Below are 21078 nucleotides of genomic sequence, written 5' to 3'. Positions count from 1 at the left end.
CGAATAAGCTGTCTGATATAACTGCTTTATTTGTGAATCCTTCTGCTATAACTCTACCAATTTCACTCAGCTAAACGCTTCAGCCTCACTCTTCAACCTTCTCTTCCTGCACAATCTTTTCGAAAACAGATCCAGCTAACTGGATGCCAGCATCCTTCCCCTGCCTTTTAAACTCCTCCTCCTCCTGTTTCAACCTGTGAGCTTGTGATCTCATTACCACTCAATCTGGAAACAATCCAGGATGTTCTTTCTGCAACATCTCTGTTGAATGCATCACCACAGGCTGCTGAACTACAGTAGGCATCACCAACACCTGTGACCTAGCTATATCATTACCTAAGAAAAATTGAACCCCTACAATGGGCAATTTTTCCTTTACTAAAACCATCACCTCACCTGTTTTCAGCTTACTTTTTAAATTTACCTTGTACAATGGAATAGGCTTAGCATCGCCATGAATTCCACTTATTACCACTCTTTCCTGCAATATTCCCTCTGGACAACAAATATCACTATCCCATGACATTAAGGATTGACTAGCCCCTGTATTCCTTAAAATTTTAACATCTTTGCCTCCTCCACCCTGCACACATGGAAAAACTTTCCCTTCACACACAAAATCTGTAAACACTTCTGTAACTTGCCTTCAGCACTCCCTTGGATAAATTATGAACACATTTCCACTACATTACCTACCACTGATTCTTCCTGCATCACCTGTACACAAACCACCAGTTTTTCCTGCCCCTGGATCTCAGAACCCACAGCACACTGATTTCCAGAACTTTTCTGTGTTCCAACTACTGCACCAGGTTTTCCCTGTAACCTCCAACACATTGGGCAGAATTTTCTGGCTGATGTGTGGGTGGCGGAGCCCGCGTGTCAGCGCTTAAAATGTCGCGCAAGCGTCCCGATGTCAGCGCGCGGCATCACGATATTTCGGTCAGCGGACGCGCACAGCAGCGGGACACTCGCCCGCCATTAATTAAAGGCCTCGTTAAGGCCCTTAACTTGCCAATTGTCCAGGATTTTGAGGGGCCTGTGCGAACTTTGGGTCAGCGCACGGGCCCAATGGGCAGTGGGTAGGAGATTTTTTAATAAAAGTCATGCACTGGCGGGATATGTGGACTCAGAGGGGTTGTTCATGTTTTCCACGAAGTTTTAATTGCAGAAAGTGTTTGAAAGTTGCCTGTGTGATTGTTAGCAGTTCAAATCGATTTCCAAGAGCTTTTTTGTACTTTGCAACCAGTCTGTAGACAGGAATCTTTATCGGGCCTGCAGCTTTCCGGAGTCCTCCATTTAGCCTGGGTGTATGGGTTCTGACATCTCCATTGGAGGCAGCTCCTCTGAGGAGGAAGGGAGGGATAGAATAAGGAGGAGGCCAGGAGTGGACAATCAGCCTCCAGGGGAGCCACCTTTGGGAGGCCAGTCGCAGGCACAAGGGGCGCAGGGCCAAGAGGTTGTCCAAGGTGGAAGGGGCCGCAGAAGACGCCACTATCCTGCTGCCAGGGTATAGAGGTGGCGAAGCAGCTACCTCAATATGACTGAGGTGCAATGCCAAAGGAGGCACCGGCTGTCAAGGGAGACAGTCAACTATATCTCAGATGATTGGCCCTGAGATATCTCCTAACTGTGTGGGTGGACACCCCATGCCAGCGGCTCTGAAGCTCACAGTTGCCCTCCACTTCTATGCCTCTGGCTCCTTCCAGGGGTTGGTGGGTGATCTTTGCAGTGTCTCCCAATCAGCTGTCCACAATTGTGTCAAGCAGGTGACAGACGCTCTATTCAGGTGTGCACTGACGTTCATCCACTTACCGCTGGGATGATGCCAGTCAGACAGAGCGAGCCAGAGGCTTTGCAGCGATTGCTGGCTTCCCCCATGTCCAGGGTGCTATAGACTGTACACATGTGGCCATCAAGACGCCAGCAGGTGAGCCCGGTGCCTTCGTCAACAGGAAGGGCTTCCACTCCATGAATGTGCAGATAGTGTATGACCACAAGATGCAGATTCTGCAAGTTTGTGCAAGGTACCCAGGCAGCTCCCACGACGCCTACATCCTCAGACACTCCCAGGTGCCGGGACTCTTCAGTGCTTCAGCTCGGCTGGATGGTTGGCTGCCAGGTGACAAGGGCTATCCCCTCAGAAGATCGCTCATGACGCCACTACGCCGTCCAAGAACAGAAGCTGAGCAGCGGTACAATAGGACCCACGGCACCACAAGGGCTGTGGTGGAGGGAGCCATCGTCTTCTCAAGATGTGCTTCCGTTGTCTGGACCGCTCAGGGGGCACACTCCAGTACTCTCCAGATCGCATCTCTCTGATAATGGTAGCATGCTGCACTCTGCGCAATCTTGCGCAGGAAAGGGGGGGTGCTGTTGACAATGAAGACATTGACGCAGTGGATGAGGCTGCACATGATGAATCCAGCAGTGGCTCAGAGGATGAGGAAGCACAGGGCGATGATGAGGGGCAGCACGCCGACCCGCTACTACAACAAGGAGGCAGGGACACCCGGGACAATTTAATCCAAAGAACCTTCAGCTAGCTCCACACACATGGATCAGCAGGACCAGCATTGCCTGGCGCTTCCACACGTGGCACTTAGGTGCTACATCTTCCACCTCATCAGCTGCAACTAAGGGCTTAGTACAGAAACATCAATGTCCACTCAAACACTCATGAGATGTCTGTGAAAAAGACAAATGCAGCACAAAGGAAACACCCTCAGCCATGACCAGAAAAGTGGACTTTATTCTGTCCAACATAAAACAGAAACGTCTCTCTGGTATAAGTATATTTTCCCTAATCTAAGGCCAACACAAAATTACCAGTGACATACCCATTGAGTGTCTAACGTGCCTTATGCTTTCATTTGCAGGTGCTATGTCTTGGTGCCGCCCCATCGCTCGGAGTGGCTTGTGAGACAGCCTGCTGACTCTGCTATCCTGTTGGCGTCGATGACCTTGGCGGGCGTCCTCTGGCCCGTGGAGCCTGTGATGGCCCCGCCTGGGAGGGAGTGGCCAGTTCCAGAACTGGCACCTCCCCAGTTGTCGCAGCCTCAACGGAAGGAACGTTGACTGGCAGAGGGTCAGAGGAGCAGCTGCCCTCATCCGGAGCCCCCTGAGAGGAACTCGCAGCGACGACAGGCAGCTGCTGCACCGACATGAGGTCACATTGGACCTCCCTGCTCACCGCAGATGCATGGGCACCGAGAGGCGACACTTGGTGCCCAGAACATCTCCCACATTGCGAATGACTACCCGTGGCCATTACCACTGTGAGGGCTTGCAGGTCAGAGCGTAACCCAATCAGAAGATTCTCCATCTGATCGAACCCCCTCTCCATGACAGTCGCCAATCTCTCAGTGGAGGAAGCGTGAAGCTCTGCCCTGAGGTTCATGCCTTCACTTGCACTCTGCCTGGACTCCTCCATTGCAGAGACCAACTGAAGCATACCCTCATTCAACCCTGCCAGATGCAAACGCCATTCCTGCCGCTTGTCCTGCAGCTGCTGCATTGGTGACAACTCCAGAGGCACATCATCAGTGCAGGACTCTGCATGTGCCTGGTTCCCTGCAGTCCTCCGGCTGCTGGCGCCATCGGCACTCTCTGTCTGTGCCATCTCCTCCAGCGATTGTGAAGTGTCCTCTCCACTGTGACCCAGGACACTAGCTGACGTTAAATTCCCCACCGAAGTGTTTATGTCTGCGCTGGTGCCTGACTGGCTGAAATGATGTGCCGCAAGTTGCACATCTTGTGCCTCAGGTGTGGAGGGGGGACTGCGGTGTCGTTGGGCGCGGCCATGTGGTGGTGATGCTGAAATTAACAACAAGGACAGTGCATCAGTTAGCGTACAGTCAGTTAAACCTTTCATCCCTTTCCCCTCCAGCCTCATAAGTCGCTCAGCCTTCAAGACCCTAAGGAGATGAACATTGGTGGGGTGGAAAAGAGTCAAGAGGAAGCCCAAACATTAGATGCGCATACAGACAGGCTGGTCAGATGGCCTCAGGAATGCCACACGGCATGTTATGTGGCATTGGAGTGGGGAGAGTGCAGAGGTACCTGACCTGGATGCATGCTCGCCTGGATAGTTGCGGTGCTGAGGAAACATCGCAAACACTTGCAACATTTGCCATGGATCACAGGAGATTGACAGGTCACATTATTGACCTTCATACCGTTAGGAGGGGCATAGAACGGGTGGGCAGAAGGCAACATTTCCCCTTGGCGCAGGGATGAGTAACGTGGTGGCATTTATTTAAGTTGAGTGCCATGAGGTTCACAGCTGAGGTGCTGAGGACCTTTTGGACAGAGTAATGTGGGGCGCACTGGCTGAAAGGGTGGTGGAGGTCCCAAACCCCCTAAGATGCAAAACGTCTTTGTCTGTGCAGCAGCGATGCCATGGCATGTTAGGCCATGGGGATAGTGGTCACAAATGGGATAAGGCAACTTTGGAAGGTGGTGGAGACGCGAATCCTCAAGGGAACGAGGGACCTTTGTGTATGACCCACACATCAGAGTGTATCAGTCTGTGAATGAGCAGTGTTGCAGCTTTAATGACTGCAGCAACCATCAGTGGTTTGGATGGTGGGCAGACAGAGTGGATGGGACTGTGGACCTCAAATACCTGGCCGCTGGACCCCAGCCTCGCCGACACCTGCCGACCTGGCCGCCTGCCTCCTCCCCAGCTCCATGGGCTGCTCCTCGAAGGCGCTGAGGCGCTGGATTTGGGCGTGCCCACCACCAGTCCTCTGGCGCTCCCTTTGATTGTGCTCAGTTTTTGCCTGCAGAACAGAGAAGAGGATTTACTGGGGTTGATCACTCATGTACTGTGCACGCGCACGCTGCACCCCAACCACAGTGGCCCATCTGAGGCCTCCAGTGGCTCCTGTCCACACTACTGGTGATCAGTCCCCAGAAGATATAATGGCTGCTCCCAAACCCCTCCCCCAATGGCCACCTTGGACACATTTGGCATCCATCACTTTGAATAATACACGGCACTTAGCGCCCATGGCAAGGAGGCACAACTAGGTGCGGCGCCGAGGCCAGCAGATGGTTCTTGGCCACGACACCTTGAGGCTCCCCTTCCACCATCTCATCACCATCAATAAGACATGTGTTGGAGTTCTGAGTATGTGTCTAGCGACCTCCCCTGCAGGTTTCGCCCAGACAACTCAAATGCGACAAACACCAACATATTCTGTGGGGAGAACCCATCTCCTCATCAACCACTAAGGCTGATGTAAGCATGGAGACTATCTGTTTGCGCACCCAGCGTGCGCCAAATGCCCAACGCAGTAACGACAGCAAGACATGGCGGGGGGGTGCTCAAAGGCTAAGGCTATCTGCTGGGTCAAATTGCCAAGGCTGACATGGCACTCACCCTTCCAGAGTGCAGCAAATCATTGAATCTCTTGCGGCACTGCATGCCTGTGCGCCGCACATCATCATGGGCGCTTACAGCGTCACCCACCTCCTTCCGCACCTGCCTGGTGACATAGGGGGGCCTCCTCCTCCCATCCTCCAGATACAAAATATCCCGACGGCTGGACACCTCTTCGAGGAGGACAGCAAAGCATGCATCAAAGAAGCGAGGGGCTGCCTGGCCACGCTTTATACAGGCTGCTGGTTCCCCATTGGAACCAGCGGTCTGAGGCCGCCCGCCTCCACGACTATTTTCCCGTTCTCCACGGGAGTCGCTAACCTGCTGGGCGGGCCTTAATTGGCCTGTCCGCAGAAAATGGCGGCGCAGCCTGTTTCGGTGGCGGCAATCGGCTGACCGCCCGCCGCTGAGTCGGTCAGGCTCGCCTGCCCATCAAAGGCAAAATTCTGGCCATTAACTTTGTGTCCCCCTCCTTCTTACAGTGAAAGCATTTATGTCTTCGAGTATCATTTCTACCCTCAGCAGATTCCTTTCTGGTCTGAGGAGAAACTTCCTGAAAATTTCCGACTGCTCCTTCTCTTCCCTGACTACCTGCCTTCGTTTGAAAATATGGTTTAGATCTATGGACTAGCTCATAATCATCAGCTATCTCTGCTGCATACCTAGCCGTTTTAACCCTCTGTTCTTCCACATGAGCTTAAACTACCAAAGGAATTGTATTTTTAAATTCTTCCAAAAGAATTACTTCCCTAAGGACTGCATACGTTGTCTCTACCTTTAATGCCCGTATCCACAGGTTAAAATGATTTTGTTACACTCTCTCAAACTCAATTTAAGTCTGACCAGGCTGTTTCCTTACATTCCAAAATTTCTGCTTGTATGCCTCAGGAACCATATGCCTCATATGTACTCAAAATAGCCTTTTTTCACTGCTTAATAATCCACTGATACTTCCTCTGACATTAATGCATATACCTCATGAGCTCTACCTACCAACCTAGACTGTAAAAGCAATGTCCAGATTTCTTGTGGCCATTTCATTTGCTTAGCTATCTTCTCAACTGAAATTAAGAATGCCTATACATTCCTTTCCTCAAACTTCAGAAGAGCCTGCACAAATTTAAACATCTCCCCACTGAGCTTTGGGCTAAAAGTGGTTGTTTGCACATCAGAACCTTCTTAAGCACCTGAAGTCTCTTTTTTAACTTCCAGCCTTTTAAGCTTATATTCCCTTTCCCTTTCCTTTTCTCGTTCCTCAATTGCTAACTCTTCCCTCTGGAGTCAAGTTTTCTCATTTCCATTTCTCATTGAAATGCACTCTTTTTCCCTTTGCCTTTTCTCCTGCCTCTGGCCTTTCCAATTCTCTTTTTTTCTCTTTTTCTGCCCTTTCTCTTCTCTCTCTTCTTTTTTCTTTTGCCTCTAATTCAAGTTTTTCCAGGTGCATTGCTTGTTCATGTTCAAGCTTCTTCATTTGTAACTGAAGTCTCACTGCCTCCAGGTGTGACTCACTATTTCAGGTATCCCTTCCAATTTCAAATGCTGCACTGTGACTTCAATTATGTCTGCTTTGTGTTTAAACCTAACTGCAACTTCTCCGCCAATTCTGTTAACTGTGCCTTAGTTACTTTTTGTAAGCCAACCAGGGTTACATCTTCTGCTCCCAGAAGCCTTAGCAATTGTTAAAGCCATTTTTGCAGTCTAACCACTTTAAAATCCCTCAACACCAACTGCTGAGTTCAATGTTCTTCTCATACTTGTAGCCTTAAGGTTCACCAACTCCAGCCAATCAAGGAATTTTAAAAATCCGGCAAAGAGCCCCCAATTTAGTTATGATATGTCAGGTGGCATTTGGCAGGCTGACCAAATCCACAAGAGAAACTTGGCCATGCTATCACAGCGATTTTGCAATTTATATTTATTAAAAGAAGGCTTGTGTACTGAATTCAGAAGTAATGAACTACCATCTTTAGATATTTTAAAGATTAAATTAAAACATTTGTTAACAAGAGAAGAAAAAAGCTTAAACACACACAAGATTACAGTTACACAGTTATAACAGTTCCCAAAATTTCTACTTAACTAGACTCCCAACTACACACGCCCTTTAAGGCAACAATCCAAATAGATTCCAAATTTATAAAGTCATCCAGCAATATTACCACAAGCACCCATTGGACAATGGACTTCCAAAGGCTTTTAACACAACTTTGGTTACTGGAATAGCACACTTCTTCAGAATGGCTAGAGGCTTTTTCCCAAGTCTGTTTCACACAGTCACCTTTCAAGATCTCACATGGCCACACGTCTCACAGCCTTCCATCCTTCTTTAAATATGTTTTATCCTTTTTGATTTGTAAATCCTATTGTTTCCACATGTCTCTGGAAGTCACTTTTCCCAGAATATAAAAATCTTTCATGTTTTCATTATGGCAGGCACTTTTGGGAAAAAATCAACATAATCACTTTACCTTATTTATCTTGCCAGTGTAAACATTTTCCATGCCTCTTTAAAGTCAAACCCTTCCCCATTTATCTAAAAATACAAATTCTATTCACACAGTATCTACTGACCTCATCTCTATTTTAAATGCCTGTTTTACACCTCATTTGTTTGATAATTTAAACCTGGGAGTCTAATCATCTCTAATTAAATTAGCCACACACACTGAACCATACACACACACATAAGCCTGCTTTAAAGTATCCTACAGTAATTTTGAGTAAAATATAACAGTTCCTTGACAATTATGGATTCCAGCATTTTTCCAACAGATGGTAGCCTAACTGGCCTATAGTTTTCTACTTTTTGTCTCCCTTCCTTTCTTGAAATGAGACATTATATTTGCAGTTTTCCAATCTTCTGGGACCTTTCCAGAATCTAAAGAATTTTGAAATATTACAACCAATGCAAGTATTATCTATGTAGCCACTTCTATTCAGACCCTAGGATGCAGAGCATCAGGTACACCAAGCAGCTTGTCAGACCTTTAATCCTGTAAGTTTGCCTAGCACTTTTTTCCCTAATGATAATTATTAATTGTTTTAACTGCACTTCCAGCCACGATTGTTTGATCTAAGAGGGTGGCCTCTTCCTCCCATCTGTGGGAAACAACACTTCTTTGTGAGCCCTCACAGCCGACAGCTGGATCGCAAGGGAAGAGCCATATATACTGTCCCTTGACTCTAGATAATTTATAAATTCATAAGCAAGTGCACAGCTACATTTCTTTGAACATCCTTGGGTCAATGCAATGAGGGCAAACAGCACAATCTGTTTTGGAATTGCTAATTCTTTCCAGGACCATATTTTGATGCTTTCAATTTTAGTGTCAACTGTACATGCATTATTGATTATAGTCTGCCAAGTGAAGATTCATCCAAAATGGACATTTAAATCAACTGCCATGTCCTGGGAGCTACCTGGATCTGCCCTGCAGAATCCTCTATTGCCTCCTTACTCCCAATATAGCTAAAAACAATTTGATTATTGCTACCACAGTTATTCACTAGCTCTGACAGCAGTGTTTGTAGCCTTTAGCTGAGCTTGTTATCCATTCCTTTGGGGGAGTAATTGGATCTCATCACACTATTTTTTTGGGGTGAAGAACTGGGGGGAGCAAAGCACCAGTAAATTGGTGCTATCTCCAGGGTGCTGAGGGCACTATGTATCAGGAGAGAAATGCAGGAACTACTGAATGATTGCAGAAGATGTCACAGTGAGGTAATCGGGTATGTCTTAGGACAGCATGTGATAAGGACAAAGTCAGTTCAGGCTGAGCCCGTGGTGTTTCGTGGCCCAAGTCTAAAATTTGTGTATGACCAGCTTTGAACTCAAAGTCCTTAAATGATCATTTAGGCTAGGCAATAAATTCAGCAAAATTGTGGTTCTGAACCTTCAGTGTCGGGGAGGGACTTCAGAAGATGCAGAAATGTACATAGACAGAGCAGAAACAAAGCATGGGTCAGTAATGGGTTTTTTCCCCCAAAAGTAGAATGAGGTAACTATTGAACATACAAATATTCATCACGATCAGGTGAAACTGCACTTCAATGCTGAGATGCAAGCAAATGGCAGGATCAGCAGAACTGTATATGGAGAGCACCTACTGTCAAGAATGCCATATCTTAATGCATTTTTGTTCGTGCCATTCATGTGCCCTTCCATAGAAAGTCATTCCAAAACTTTTTCTGCTGTTGCTGCACCTAAATCCTTCCACAGTTGGAAATGCAACAGGAATGCAACAGGCACCATCCAAACATATTTGGGAAACTGGGAGTTTGGTGAGAGGAGTCAAGCAAAGGACAAGTGTGATTGCAGAAACTGCACTTCTGCAGTTTACAACATCCGAAATCCTTCCTGGAGTTAATGGCAACAGGAGTAATGGATCCCTCTTGCCATTAAAGGGATTGCTTACTACAGATGAAAATGTTGAGAAAAAAGGTAATTTGTCAGCATTAAAACTTTACAGAAATTTTGTGAGGCAGAGCTCACAAATAATTTTTATTTTGTAGGAATAAAACACGTTTTAAAATCTCTATTCTTATTTAGTCATGCCAGTAAAATTGAGAAATGCCCAGAGTGCTGATTCATTTATTCATTCATGTGTGCTCTGCCCAAAAGCAGGTCTTTGGCTCATTGAGAGTATTAATGTTGCAACTTAATTTGTTTTTGTACCTCCATGTATATTGCTTTTAATTTCATAATTTGCAAATTATTAAGATAGCTCATACTTAAAATTTGTTCCAATGGAAGCAACATCCTTGCTAAGCATTTATCAAAACAAACAACTTATTTTAATAACGACTAGACTTTGTTTCTTTAGAAATTAACTGGCAGACGAATGTTCAACTGAACAGCATTTGATACAAAGACTTATGTCAGATATGGAAAAGATTAACGTGTTGTGTAGGGTTTCACCTCATAAAAAAGTTAAACTGGTATAATCACCTGATTCCTGCAGACTTAGTCACTCTTTACCTCAGGGTACCCTAGAACAAACAGATGTCAGGCTTGATCGCTTTTAAGTCTTATTGCTTGTCTCTTTATGTAATGATTTAAAAGGAATGTTCTAAAGATGATCTTTTATATGAACTGTACAAACCCATGGATTGTTTCAAAATAACATAACAATGGACTTCTCACTTTTTGTAGTGTTTCGCCAAAGGCCAGTTCCTGCTGTCTAAATAGAACTTGTTCACATTTCCCAAGTATCTACTTGAATGTAATGCAAAGACGCACATTAAGAAAACAGATTTTAAAATTCCCTTTACTGAAGTATACACCTCAAGTTGAGAGCCACATAGACCCAATGAGCTTAAAACTGATTAAACAATAAAACATAAACAATTTTGTATTGTTTGAAATTTAAAATATTTTAATTCCTTCTTGATTTGATAAAGTAGACATTACTCCACCTGCTAAAGGCCTGCTGGGAGCTGCTTATTTTAATCACCATTTTTGTGTTAACTTGCCATAAGGCTAATACTCTAAAATCAATACAGCTGATAATTAATTTTACAAGTCTAAATATGCAATCAATCGCACATGCTTTTTATTCATTTTTATAATTTGATTCCTAACTGGACAAGTCTGTTTATTTTGTTTTTTTTAAATTAAAATAAATTAATTGTTTTTAGTCAGTTAATTGAGCATGAGCTTTGTGGAGCAAACTGAGACTGCTAACATGACTGCTTATAATCAGTTTCTAAGCTCACTTGCAGTATAGCTTAATGCTCTAAAACATAATCAATATTGCTAATAATAATGGATTAAAATGATGGTTGCATTGCCAGAAACACAAATTGGCTTATTTTAAAAATACTTAATGCATTATATAGAATTCATTAAAAATTTAACTAATGCTTCACTAAAATTTTGAATAGCCCAAAATGAACAGAAAACTTTAAATGTAATATTTATTCATAGACATTTTATCTTAATGGTTTGAATTGGAGGATTGGAGCAGTTTGGTGAAAAGTTTGCCTCTGACAAAATATATCAGATAGTGATTTTTTTCAGTTTGAGCTTGCTGCTGGTGGTTTTCTACCTGTCTGTCTGTCACAAGATTTGGACCTCATGACAGATTAAAGCCTTTGGTGGTCATTAATCTGCTTCCTCATTTGTTTATTTATTGGAGGGGGACTGTTGTGACCACCTGTATATACATCAGATTTTAGCACTTACAGTAGTAGGCGTTCATTTGTGCACGTGAAATGCATAAAATTTATATTTTTAAAATTGCTGTGGATTTTCCTGTGGTGACATTTTTCATGAGGTAAATGATTCCCTAAGTTTGCATTGGAAGTGCTGTATAACATTGAAGAAATCTAAGTAAAGTAAAATGAACTATTGCATGCAAGAGATGTGCGAGGCACAAGTGACAGTCAATAGTGATTGCTACATGCAACCACCAGATTATTACATGTATAGAGAGGACAACCAGATTTATAGCAGTTATAATATTCAGGCTCCTCACAGCAGCAACATTTGCATGGACCAGACCTGGATTGTGAATCAGCCTTCCAGTTACCCTGGAAACGAGTTCGAGAGCGAGTATTGTAACGTGAACACAAGTATGAACCGCTTTTGCCAGGCTGAATATTTTGATGATGGTAAAGATCTTTTTTGTCAAGAACAGTCACCATCTTTCTCTCCAAGAAAAGGTATAGTGCATTGTCAGGTTTATTTTTAATTTTGCATTTCATTCTGCATATTTAGACCTACAGCTGAAGTGGCTGTGAATCTCCTGCTGTTTGTGTGGATTTGTCAACTGTGTGGCACCCAAGTTCGTGCTTGGGTTTTGAAACTGCTTTAATGTGAAATCTTCAAGTAACTCACTCTTCTGTGTATTCTGGTGGGATTGGGAAAGTAAAGGCACTCAAGTTTCCAAGAAATGTCAAGGTTTCTGCAATAGTGTACCATAAAGTAACTGGCCTTTCAATAGCAGGTTAACTGATTAAAATTTCATTCATATATTTTTATTACCTTCAAGATAATATTACAGAATCATGAAAATGTACATTATTAATATAGTTCAATTGCATAATACTTTGTTCTAAAGTAATTGTACCATTAAATTTAAAAGGGTGTTACATTATGTCATAATTTACTGGGCATAGGTGTATATTTCTGAACTAAGGGCTGAGGCCTAAGAATATTCAATGTATTTGATCGAATCAGTCATAAAGGATGAAAAGCTGATTCAACACTTGCATTTGTAACCACACTGAGAAGATTAAACTTCTTTCCTTAACCTTTGATGTCATTTCTATTTCACACATGTTTGTTTCAATCTGATTGAATTGTTGGATCACTTGGCAGTGTACAGGCTAGAGTTTTATTTTATTAAATTGAGAAACCATAATGCCAAGACACATACAAGGTTGAATGAAGTAAAAGGGAGAACAAAGTAAATCAAAAGCAGTGATTTGGTAATGCAAAACTTGGGAATAGGATAATATCCGATATGCCTTCATTTCAATGTAGTGGGAATTTGAAATCTGGAAGAAACAAAAGTCCACACTAACTATAATAGTATGAAAGGGAAGAAAAGTTGCAATGGAAATTGATGGTTGAAAGAAGTGAAAAGTGATCACCCATCAGATAGTCAGTTTTTACCTTTGCGTCCTGCCCATTAGTGTAGGAGAGCTTCCAAATGAGTCCTGGATATGGAAGCAATATTTAAGTCTTCAGTGAATTTGGCTTTATAAAATATTGAGAGTTGTTGTGGATAAAAGCTACATTCAGTACAAAAAAAGAAACTGAGCTGCTGGAAGGCAACTTTAGCAATGGAAGAGATATAGGAGTCCCATTTGAGGTGAGAAATAAAAGAATTGCTAGACAAAAAAAGACCAAAACCCAGCTCGTTCAACTTCTACTATCCTAGTTTTCCAGAAACTGCCAAGTAGCTTCTTTTGTATGGGGTCACAGACAGTCATAAGTTAAGCCATTTTAAAGTTCTTTGTTCAGTTTCAAAATTTTATGAATGGCAATGAACATACCTATAGATATGTTATAAAAATATGCAGTGTGAGGTCTTAGTCCCTCACAATTATAAACTAATGTATTTGATGCCAGCTCAAAATCAGCTTTTCATTTTAACTAGCTGCTTTCTTTTATCATAAAATATACAAGAAGAGTGCAAATGAGCAAATTTATCCAGTGAAGACACCCTTACCTATAAACAGCTGAAAGTGAAGCCCCTTAAATCTTACGGGCTAAATTAATAACAAATTCTCTGCAACTGAGTATTTATTAGAAACTTATGATCCTCATTTCCCATGTGCTTGCCTACATTACTGCTAATTTTGACTCTATTTATGTTTTGTAACTCCTGGTCATTATGCAAGAACATAATTGAAACCTTACTGAAAAAAGGAACTTTTTGCAGAAGACATAACAAATTTTATAACTAGAACTTTAAGGGTTAAACATAGTGGTTCTGTTTGAACTGAAAAGGAATTAGTATAGTTCCCCAGTGATGCAATTCACCTAAATATTTTTAAACCATCACAGATAAGACCCAGTATCTAGGTCCTTTTGAACTGTTATGCATAGTTATCATTGCAATTCAGTTGCTAGGTTTATATATATTGTAGCCCATCAGTGCTATTACTTAACCATTTTGTAATCTTGGGGATTATTAAAGTTAATTTTAAAATTGTATATATCCAGTTGAATTAGTTATGTGAAAACCAACTAACTTTTAGGTGTATTTTTGTCATTTTGTGTTTTGTAACATCAGCGAATATAGGATGCATCACTGAATCCTAATGAATACATATGAGAGGGCAATAACGCTGAAATATTGCAGGTGAAATGTAGTTTCTCAAAGTCATTTTAGCATGTGGAAAAGATATTCACCATCCTACTGAAATATTTGGATTTGCCATTGGATTAATTTGTTATTTAATATTTCTTGTCTGTAGTTCTTTGATTTTTGGTGTTGCTGAAAAAAGAGACATGCTAACAAAGTTTTTTGTCTTGCACTGATCAGGACAGAATCACAAGAATACCAAATCTCAAAGGGAACAACAATTTATACTACATGAGAAGAGGATGCTGATTGGTTGGCAAGTAGACTCTGATTGGTAGAGGTGCTGCCATGGAGAATGCACCAGGGAACAGTTAACTGCCAAGCTTTTGTTCAAGTTCAAGCCAGTCAAGTCAATTCTGATTTGCCAAGACGATGCCATGGAGAATGAACCAGAGAATGGCCGTTCCCCAAGCTTTTGTTTGGTTGAAAAAAGCATAATGCAGGGACACGTTAATTCTGCCTGCAAAGGACAGGGCCCTGAGTGTGACTATGTGTAGCTTCTAGCACACACAAATGAGCCAAATTGCGAGCCTGACTGATAATCATAATGAAGTAATTCTGAACGCAATCAGGATTGGCTAGCAAGTATTGTCCAATCACTAAATCATACCTAATGTTGAACACTATGGCCTGAATTTTTCGGTCATCAGGCACACACAACAGGGCCTGACGGCGACCGAGAAACGGAACCCAACCATAATTGGCCCCCGACTGCGATGTCGCGCTGGCTGGCCAATTAACGGCAGCCAGCGTGAAACACGTGCTGAAAAGCTCAGCACTGCCGGGGTGGGGGTGGGAAGAGGGCGGGCGATGACGTCACTGTGGATGGGGGTGAGGATTGCGAGAGAGCTCCCTGAAGGCAGACAGCTGCCTCAGGGAGCTGCAGACCTGCAAATAATGAAATAAAGCTCTAAAAAGCTGCCAAAAAGCATCCATGCATCACAATCAAGCATCTGAAAGCATATCTTATAAAAACGCTGTCCCCAGGTATTTGTATTTATTTTATTTCGGAATGGAAATTTCATCTCCCCCCCCCCCCCACCCACCCCCCCCCACCCCTTGGATGAGGTTTGATGAAAAATATAAAAGTCGTCTGGCCGATTCGCCCGTCCGCCAACCATAAGGTTGGACGGACCATGAAATGTCACAGCCAATTGCGTCATTAATGGGATTAATTGCCCACTTAATTGTCGGCGGGCATGCGCAAAAGTCAGAATACCCACGAGTGCGCGATGATGTCGGGACACTTGCCCTACGTCATCTCGCGCGATTTTAAGTCCGATCCGGTCGGGCACGCACCAGCCCATGAGACAAAATTCTGCCCTGTGTTATGTTTTTTGCAAGCATGGGCTCGTTAAGTGCAGTCAGTACTTTGCCTACCACTTACAGCGGAAGGGATGTGCTGTTTGATACAATCCACCAAGCATTGAGACATACAGCCTACATACCTGGCTTCACACCAGCCCTGAAATTCATACACCACATTATTCATTTGTGTGATAGGCAGAAGATCTTTTTGGCTTGATGGCAGAATCCTGTTAGTGGGGAACACCATTCATGTTGCTACTGCATAGTAGCAGCGTGAAACAACTAGCTTCACCTGTTGCTCAAATTTTTGAGATACCTTACCGTTCCATGGTAACCTGAGGTAGACTGGGTATTTTTCAGGACCAAAAGTGACTGCCTTAGGCCCACTCAGGAGTTTGCGCGATATATAGTGAACAATGATCTGATCAGGGTAGCTATTATCCTGCAGGTTGTCTTTGCTGTGCTATATTTTGGCTTCAAGCTTGCATGGTGAGCAAATGGCTCAGGCCTTATTTATGAGGTTGCCAATCTTATAGCACTTGGAACTGTAGGAATCCCCACACGTAAATTGACCAGTGAAGGTGAGCTTGTGGTAAATAGTAGTAGAGAACCCTTTGGCAGGTTTCTCAACCAGCACATCAAGGAAATTAATGAGCTTCCAGGTGTTGGATTCGTCCTCATGGCTCACATATGTATGGGCTGCCCAAGACACACCAAGTGATGTCCCTTTATGCCCTCCCTTATCTATGACTGGTTCTGTACAACATGAATTGGCCAAATGGTTGAGCAAGTTGCTACAATTAGTTCTGAGCAAGTTTTCAACATACACGGTGTAGAATTCTTTCACCTTTGCGAAGACCATACAGGACTTGCATATTGATAGCAATGCTGTATCCATGTGCTCGTTTGACATAGCTAGCCTATTCACTTACTTACCACTCGAGGAAGCCATAGACCTTTGAAACAGGTCACTATGTTATGGTAATCTAGATACACCGCCATTGTCTGAATCTGTATTCAATGAACTTGGCAACTCGCACAGTTGAGTTCAGTTTCAATGATGCCATTTATGCCCAAATAGATGATGTTGCCATGGGATCCCCTCTTTGCCCAACTCTCACTAACAACTTTGTCAGTTTCTACGAGAATCATGTCTTTGATGGAATAACCCCTAACTTCCTACCCTTTGCATATTTCCAATATGTACTTGATACATTTGCTACAATTTAAGATTGGCCTTATTGGCAACCTCATAAATAGGACCCGAACCATTTGCTCACTGTGTATCTTGATGCTGAAATAGGGCACGTCAAAGCTATCCTGCAGGATAATATCTACCCTGATCAGATCATAGCTCGCTGTATATTGTGCGAACTCATGAATAGGCCTAAGGCCTCCATGTTTGGCCCTGAAAAGTACCCAGTCTACCTCAGATTACCCTGGAAGAGCAAGGTGTCTCAAAAATTCGAGCAACAGGTGAAGCTCGCTGTTTCACGCTGCTACTATGCAGTAGCAACATGAGTGGTATTCACCACTAACAGGATGCTGCCGTCAAACTAATAAGATGTTCTGCCTACCACACAAATGAGTAATGTGGTATATGAATTTTAATGCCAGCGTGAAGCCAGGTATGTATGCCATATGCCCCAATGACTGATGGATCATATCAAACAGCATGTCTCTTTGGCTGTAAGCAAAAAGCAAAGTACTGACAGTAGCCAACCAGCTCATGTTTACAAAACTCAGAACATAGCATCCAACATTAGATGTGATTCCACAATTGGACAACACTTACTAAACAATTCCAATTGTGCTAAGAATTACACTGACAGCCAATTTAAGATTCAGTTAGGCTTGCTGTGCGGCTCACTGAAGCGTGCTAGAAGCTATGCATATTCACACTTGGGGCCCTGTCCTTTATAGGCAGAAAGAACATGTCCACGTATTGCACGTTTCTCAGTTAAACAAAAGCTTAGGGGACAGCCATTCCCTGATTAATTCCCCATGGCAATGCCTTGACCAATTGGCATTGACTTACCTGGTTTGAATTTAAACAAAAGCTTGGCAGTTAACTGTTCCCCGGTGAGTTCTTCATGGCAACACTTCTACCAATCAGAGCCCACTTGCCAACTAATCATCACTCTTTTCTCATGTAGTATAAATTGTTGTTCGCTTTGAGATTTGGTATTCTTGCAAATTTGTCCTGATGATTGCAAGATGAACAGCTTTGAGAGCATGTCTCTTTTTTTAGCAATGCTCAAGTTCTGTACTACCAAGCAGCTGTTCTCTGATTTAAAAGACATAAATAGTTGTTTTGTTTATTGTAATAAATGAATATGTGGTTGGGTCAGTATATGTGTCATCAGCAACTATATATTTTACCACAACACCAGTTAAAAGCTAGGCAACAAAAAAACAAGTGACAGTTTGGGGCCCGGCTTTAAGTTATCACTACCTATTTCTATTAGCCCCATTTTGATGCTGTGGCAGGGAAAGGAATCAATTGGGAGGGATTCAGACATGGGGCAGAATTTTTAGGTTGGCGGGCAGGCGTGATCTGAGGGCCTGGGATCGGCCGGGTAATGGACCGCCGACCACGGCTAAGTAACAGCCAGCCAGCATGAAACGCACGCTGAGAAGCTCAGCGTTGCCGGTTTGGGGGGGGAAATGGGCGGGCGCTGTCGTCAAACTCGGGTGCAGGCCAGCACTGAGAGAAAGTTCCCTGAAGGCAGAGAGCTGCCTCAGGGAGCGGCAGACTCAAAAATCATCGAATAAAGTTTTGAAAAGCAGAAAAAAATGTCCAAGCATCGCAACCAGGCACCTGAAAGTATACATGATAAAACTGCTATCCACCAATTTTTATTTTTATTTTATTTTGTCACGGAAACCTCATCCTGCTCTAGGACGAAGTTTCATGAGAAATGTAAAGGCCGCCTGGTTGATTTGCCCATCTGCCAACCATAAGGTTGGATGGGCAACATAAAATTAATGAGAGTTGCGCCGTTAATGACCTTAATTGGCCTCTTAATTGTCGGCGGGCAAGCTTCCGACTTCTGCGCCGCCCACTGATTGAAATATCGCGCGAGCGCAGAATGACGTTGGGATGCTCGCCTGGCATCATCTCGTGCGATTTTACGCTGGATCGGGTCGGGTGCGTGCCAGCCCGATCAGCGTAAAATTCTGTCCATGGAGTTGTGGCAAACAAGAGTGTATATTTGGGAGACTTGGATAGCAAAGGGAGATTGAAGCTAGACCAGTAGTTTGTAGGGAAAGAGGGTTTAAGCACGGGTTTTTGAGGTGGGGTTGATGACTATTTTGGAAAGGATGGGGACAGGCAGCCCTAAAGACAAACCTAATGACCCAGCATTGGAGTCACTGCTACAGGTCTCAAGTCCTTACTGAGTTATTGGTTCTCCAGGAGATGAGAGTGATTGCTCATTGTTTTCAAAATCCAAAACTACCCATGATTGTTTTTCTTGGTCTCCATCCAGTGACCTCTGCCGGGAATGCACATGGAGTAATCGAAAATTTATGGCACAGAAAATCTCTCCTCAACTCTCCTCTAACCCTTCCAACAATATCTGATTAGGATAGGATTGAGTTTGGTTGTGATGCCCTCAAAGTCAAATAGCCAAACCATCCCTATCTAAGTTCAAACATAAATAGTGGACAATTGAACAATATGCTGAAGGGAAACCACCACTCATAGAATTGTGCACAGTAAAAGAGAGGTTGGCGTGGGATATCTACCTTTACATTTAACACCAGAAGTCCTGCCCAATGCGTTGATTAGGAGGGAAACTATGAAGAGAGAAACAAATAAACTAACCAGTGTCAGTGTAATATTCGCATGAAACAAGTGAGCATTCTATCATTCCCTACATTAATCATGTTATGGCTTCTCTAAGGTTGTGAGTCTAATTCCAAAGCAATTAAAAATTACAAATGATTGAAATCTCAGACAAAAAGATCAGCTGTTGGAAACATGAATCACGTCAATCAACATCTGTGAGGAGGAGGAGGACAAGTTCATATTTCTGATGAAGGTTTGCCACTGGGAATATCAACTTGACTTTTCTTTCCACAGATGCTTACTAACCTGGCTGTTTCCAGCATTTTCTGTGTCTGTTGGCATATAGCAGCTTTGCATTACAGACTCTCGACCCCAAGAAACTAGGTTCAAATTGGATGCAATCATTTTACAAATGACCCTTGCAACAAGCAGGGAAGATCTTCTGTTTATAGATTTGTCATTTTTAATTTTTGGAACAGTGCCTGCACTGACACAGACTCTCCATTTAACAGGATTGCCCCGTGGTTTTAGCTGAACTGCAGGCTTATAACATGTTCACCTCGTAAGTTTTTCTATAGGAATTCTCAGTGGACTTGAATGGTATCATTTTATACATTACAGTGACACAGAAACTTTTGTGACACCAAACTATTTCTGTTTGTGTCATTTTGCAGGTTATATACCAAGCTATCTGGACAAGGATGAACTTTGTGTTGTGTGTGGTGACAAGGCCACAGGGTATCACTATCGTTGTATCACTTGTGAAGGATGTAAGGTAAGCAACTCTGAGTCACCTTATCCTTGACAAACACTGTTCCACAACTGAGTCTAGGTAAGTCCAACTTTACCTTGTGTATACACTTTAAAGGAGAACATGGAGAGGCACAGTCCTTCCCCAGTGCAATCTCACCAGCTTGACATTCCTCTGTTCCTCCTTTGCTGCAGAAAATACAAATGCAGCAGATTTCCTAGAGGGAAGCCCATTACTTTAAACTGTTGGACCAAATCAAAATATTGCAGTGCCAAAATCAGTGGTATGAACCCTCAAACCAAGCGAGTGGCCAAACATGTGCTTGCAAAACATCCAGTTCAAAAAGACTTAAAGGATCCTTCATAACCACAAATCCTTATCATCTCTTCCTTTAAATTATTTCTAGATCCATCACAGCCACAAGCAGCCCTGGACATAATATTCCACATCAAATTGATAAACCATTACACAACTAGCATACTTAATGAGCAATGGCCCGGACTTTGCTCTTTTTTTAATTAATTCATGTGATGTGGGTTGCTGGCTAGGCCAGTATTTATTGCCCATCCCTAATTGCCCTTGTTCAGAGGGCAGTTAAGAGTCAACCACATTGCTGTGGGTCTGGAGTCACATGTAGGCCAGACCAGGTAAGGATGGCAGATTTCCTTCCCTAAAGGACATTAGTGAACCAGATGGGGTTTTATGGTCATCATCAGACTTTTAATTCTAGATATTTGTTGAATTCAAATTTCACCATCTGCCATGGTGGGGTTTGAACCTGGGTCCCCTGAGCAATACTCTGGGTCTCTGAACTACTAGTCCAGTGACAATACCACTATGCCACCACCTCTCCCAGTTTTAGTTTTATTATACTAATAAGGGAAGGTTGTCAACGCTCACCATTATTACTGGATAAAACTGACAGCCACTTCTGATGTTGCCGCATTGCAGAAGGATGAGAAGGGGTATTTCACTAAGATCACAAAGGATGTGATTTGTGACTTTGAAGGGCTGTTTCAGAGCT

The 21078-nt window shown here is 43.3% G+C and overlaps 1 protein-coding gene across 10 annotated transcripts in view; it reads left to right on the top strand.

Annotated features, from left to right (window-relative positions):
* Positions 1-21078, top strand: part of LOC144678904 (thyroid hormone receptor beta) — a 252321-nt gene that overhangs the window by 177340 nt on the left and 53903 nt on the right. For 8 of the 10 annotated variants that reach the window (XR_013576205.1, XM_078538981.1, XM_078538985.1 and 5 more), the window contains one exon: positions 19978-20078. Coding sequence is in view for 9 of the 10 variants with exons in the window: in XM_078538981.1 (XP_078395107.1) it covers positions 19978-20078 (101 nt within the window). In the remaining variant the exon portion in view is untranslated. Of the gene's footprint in view, positions 1-11653; positions 12050-19455; positions 19511-19974; positions 20079-21078 lie in introns of those variants that run through there. The other 2 variants (XM_078538988.1, XM_078538989.1) reach the window with 2 other exon arrangements.

This window comes from Cetorhinus maximus, chromosome 3, assembly GCF_964194155.1.
Source record: "Cetorhinus maximus chromosome 3, sCetMax3.hap1.1, whole genome shotgun sequence".
NCBI classification, from domain to species: domain Eukaryota; kingdom Metazoa; phylum Chordata; class Chondrichthyes; order Lamniformes; family Cetorhinidae; genus Cetorhinus; species Cetorhinus maximus.
Note: the sequence above shows the minus strand (reverse complement) of the source record. Positions and strands in the feature narration are given on the sequence as shown.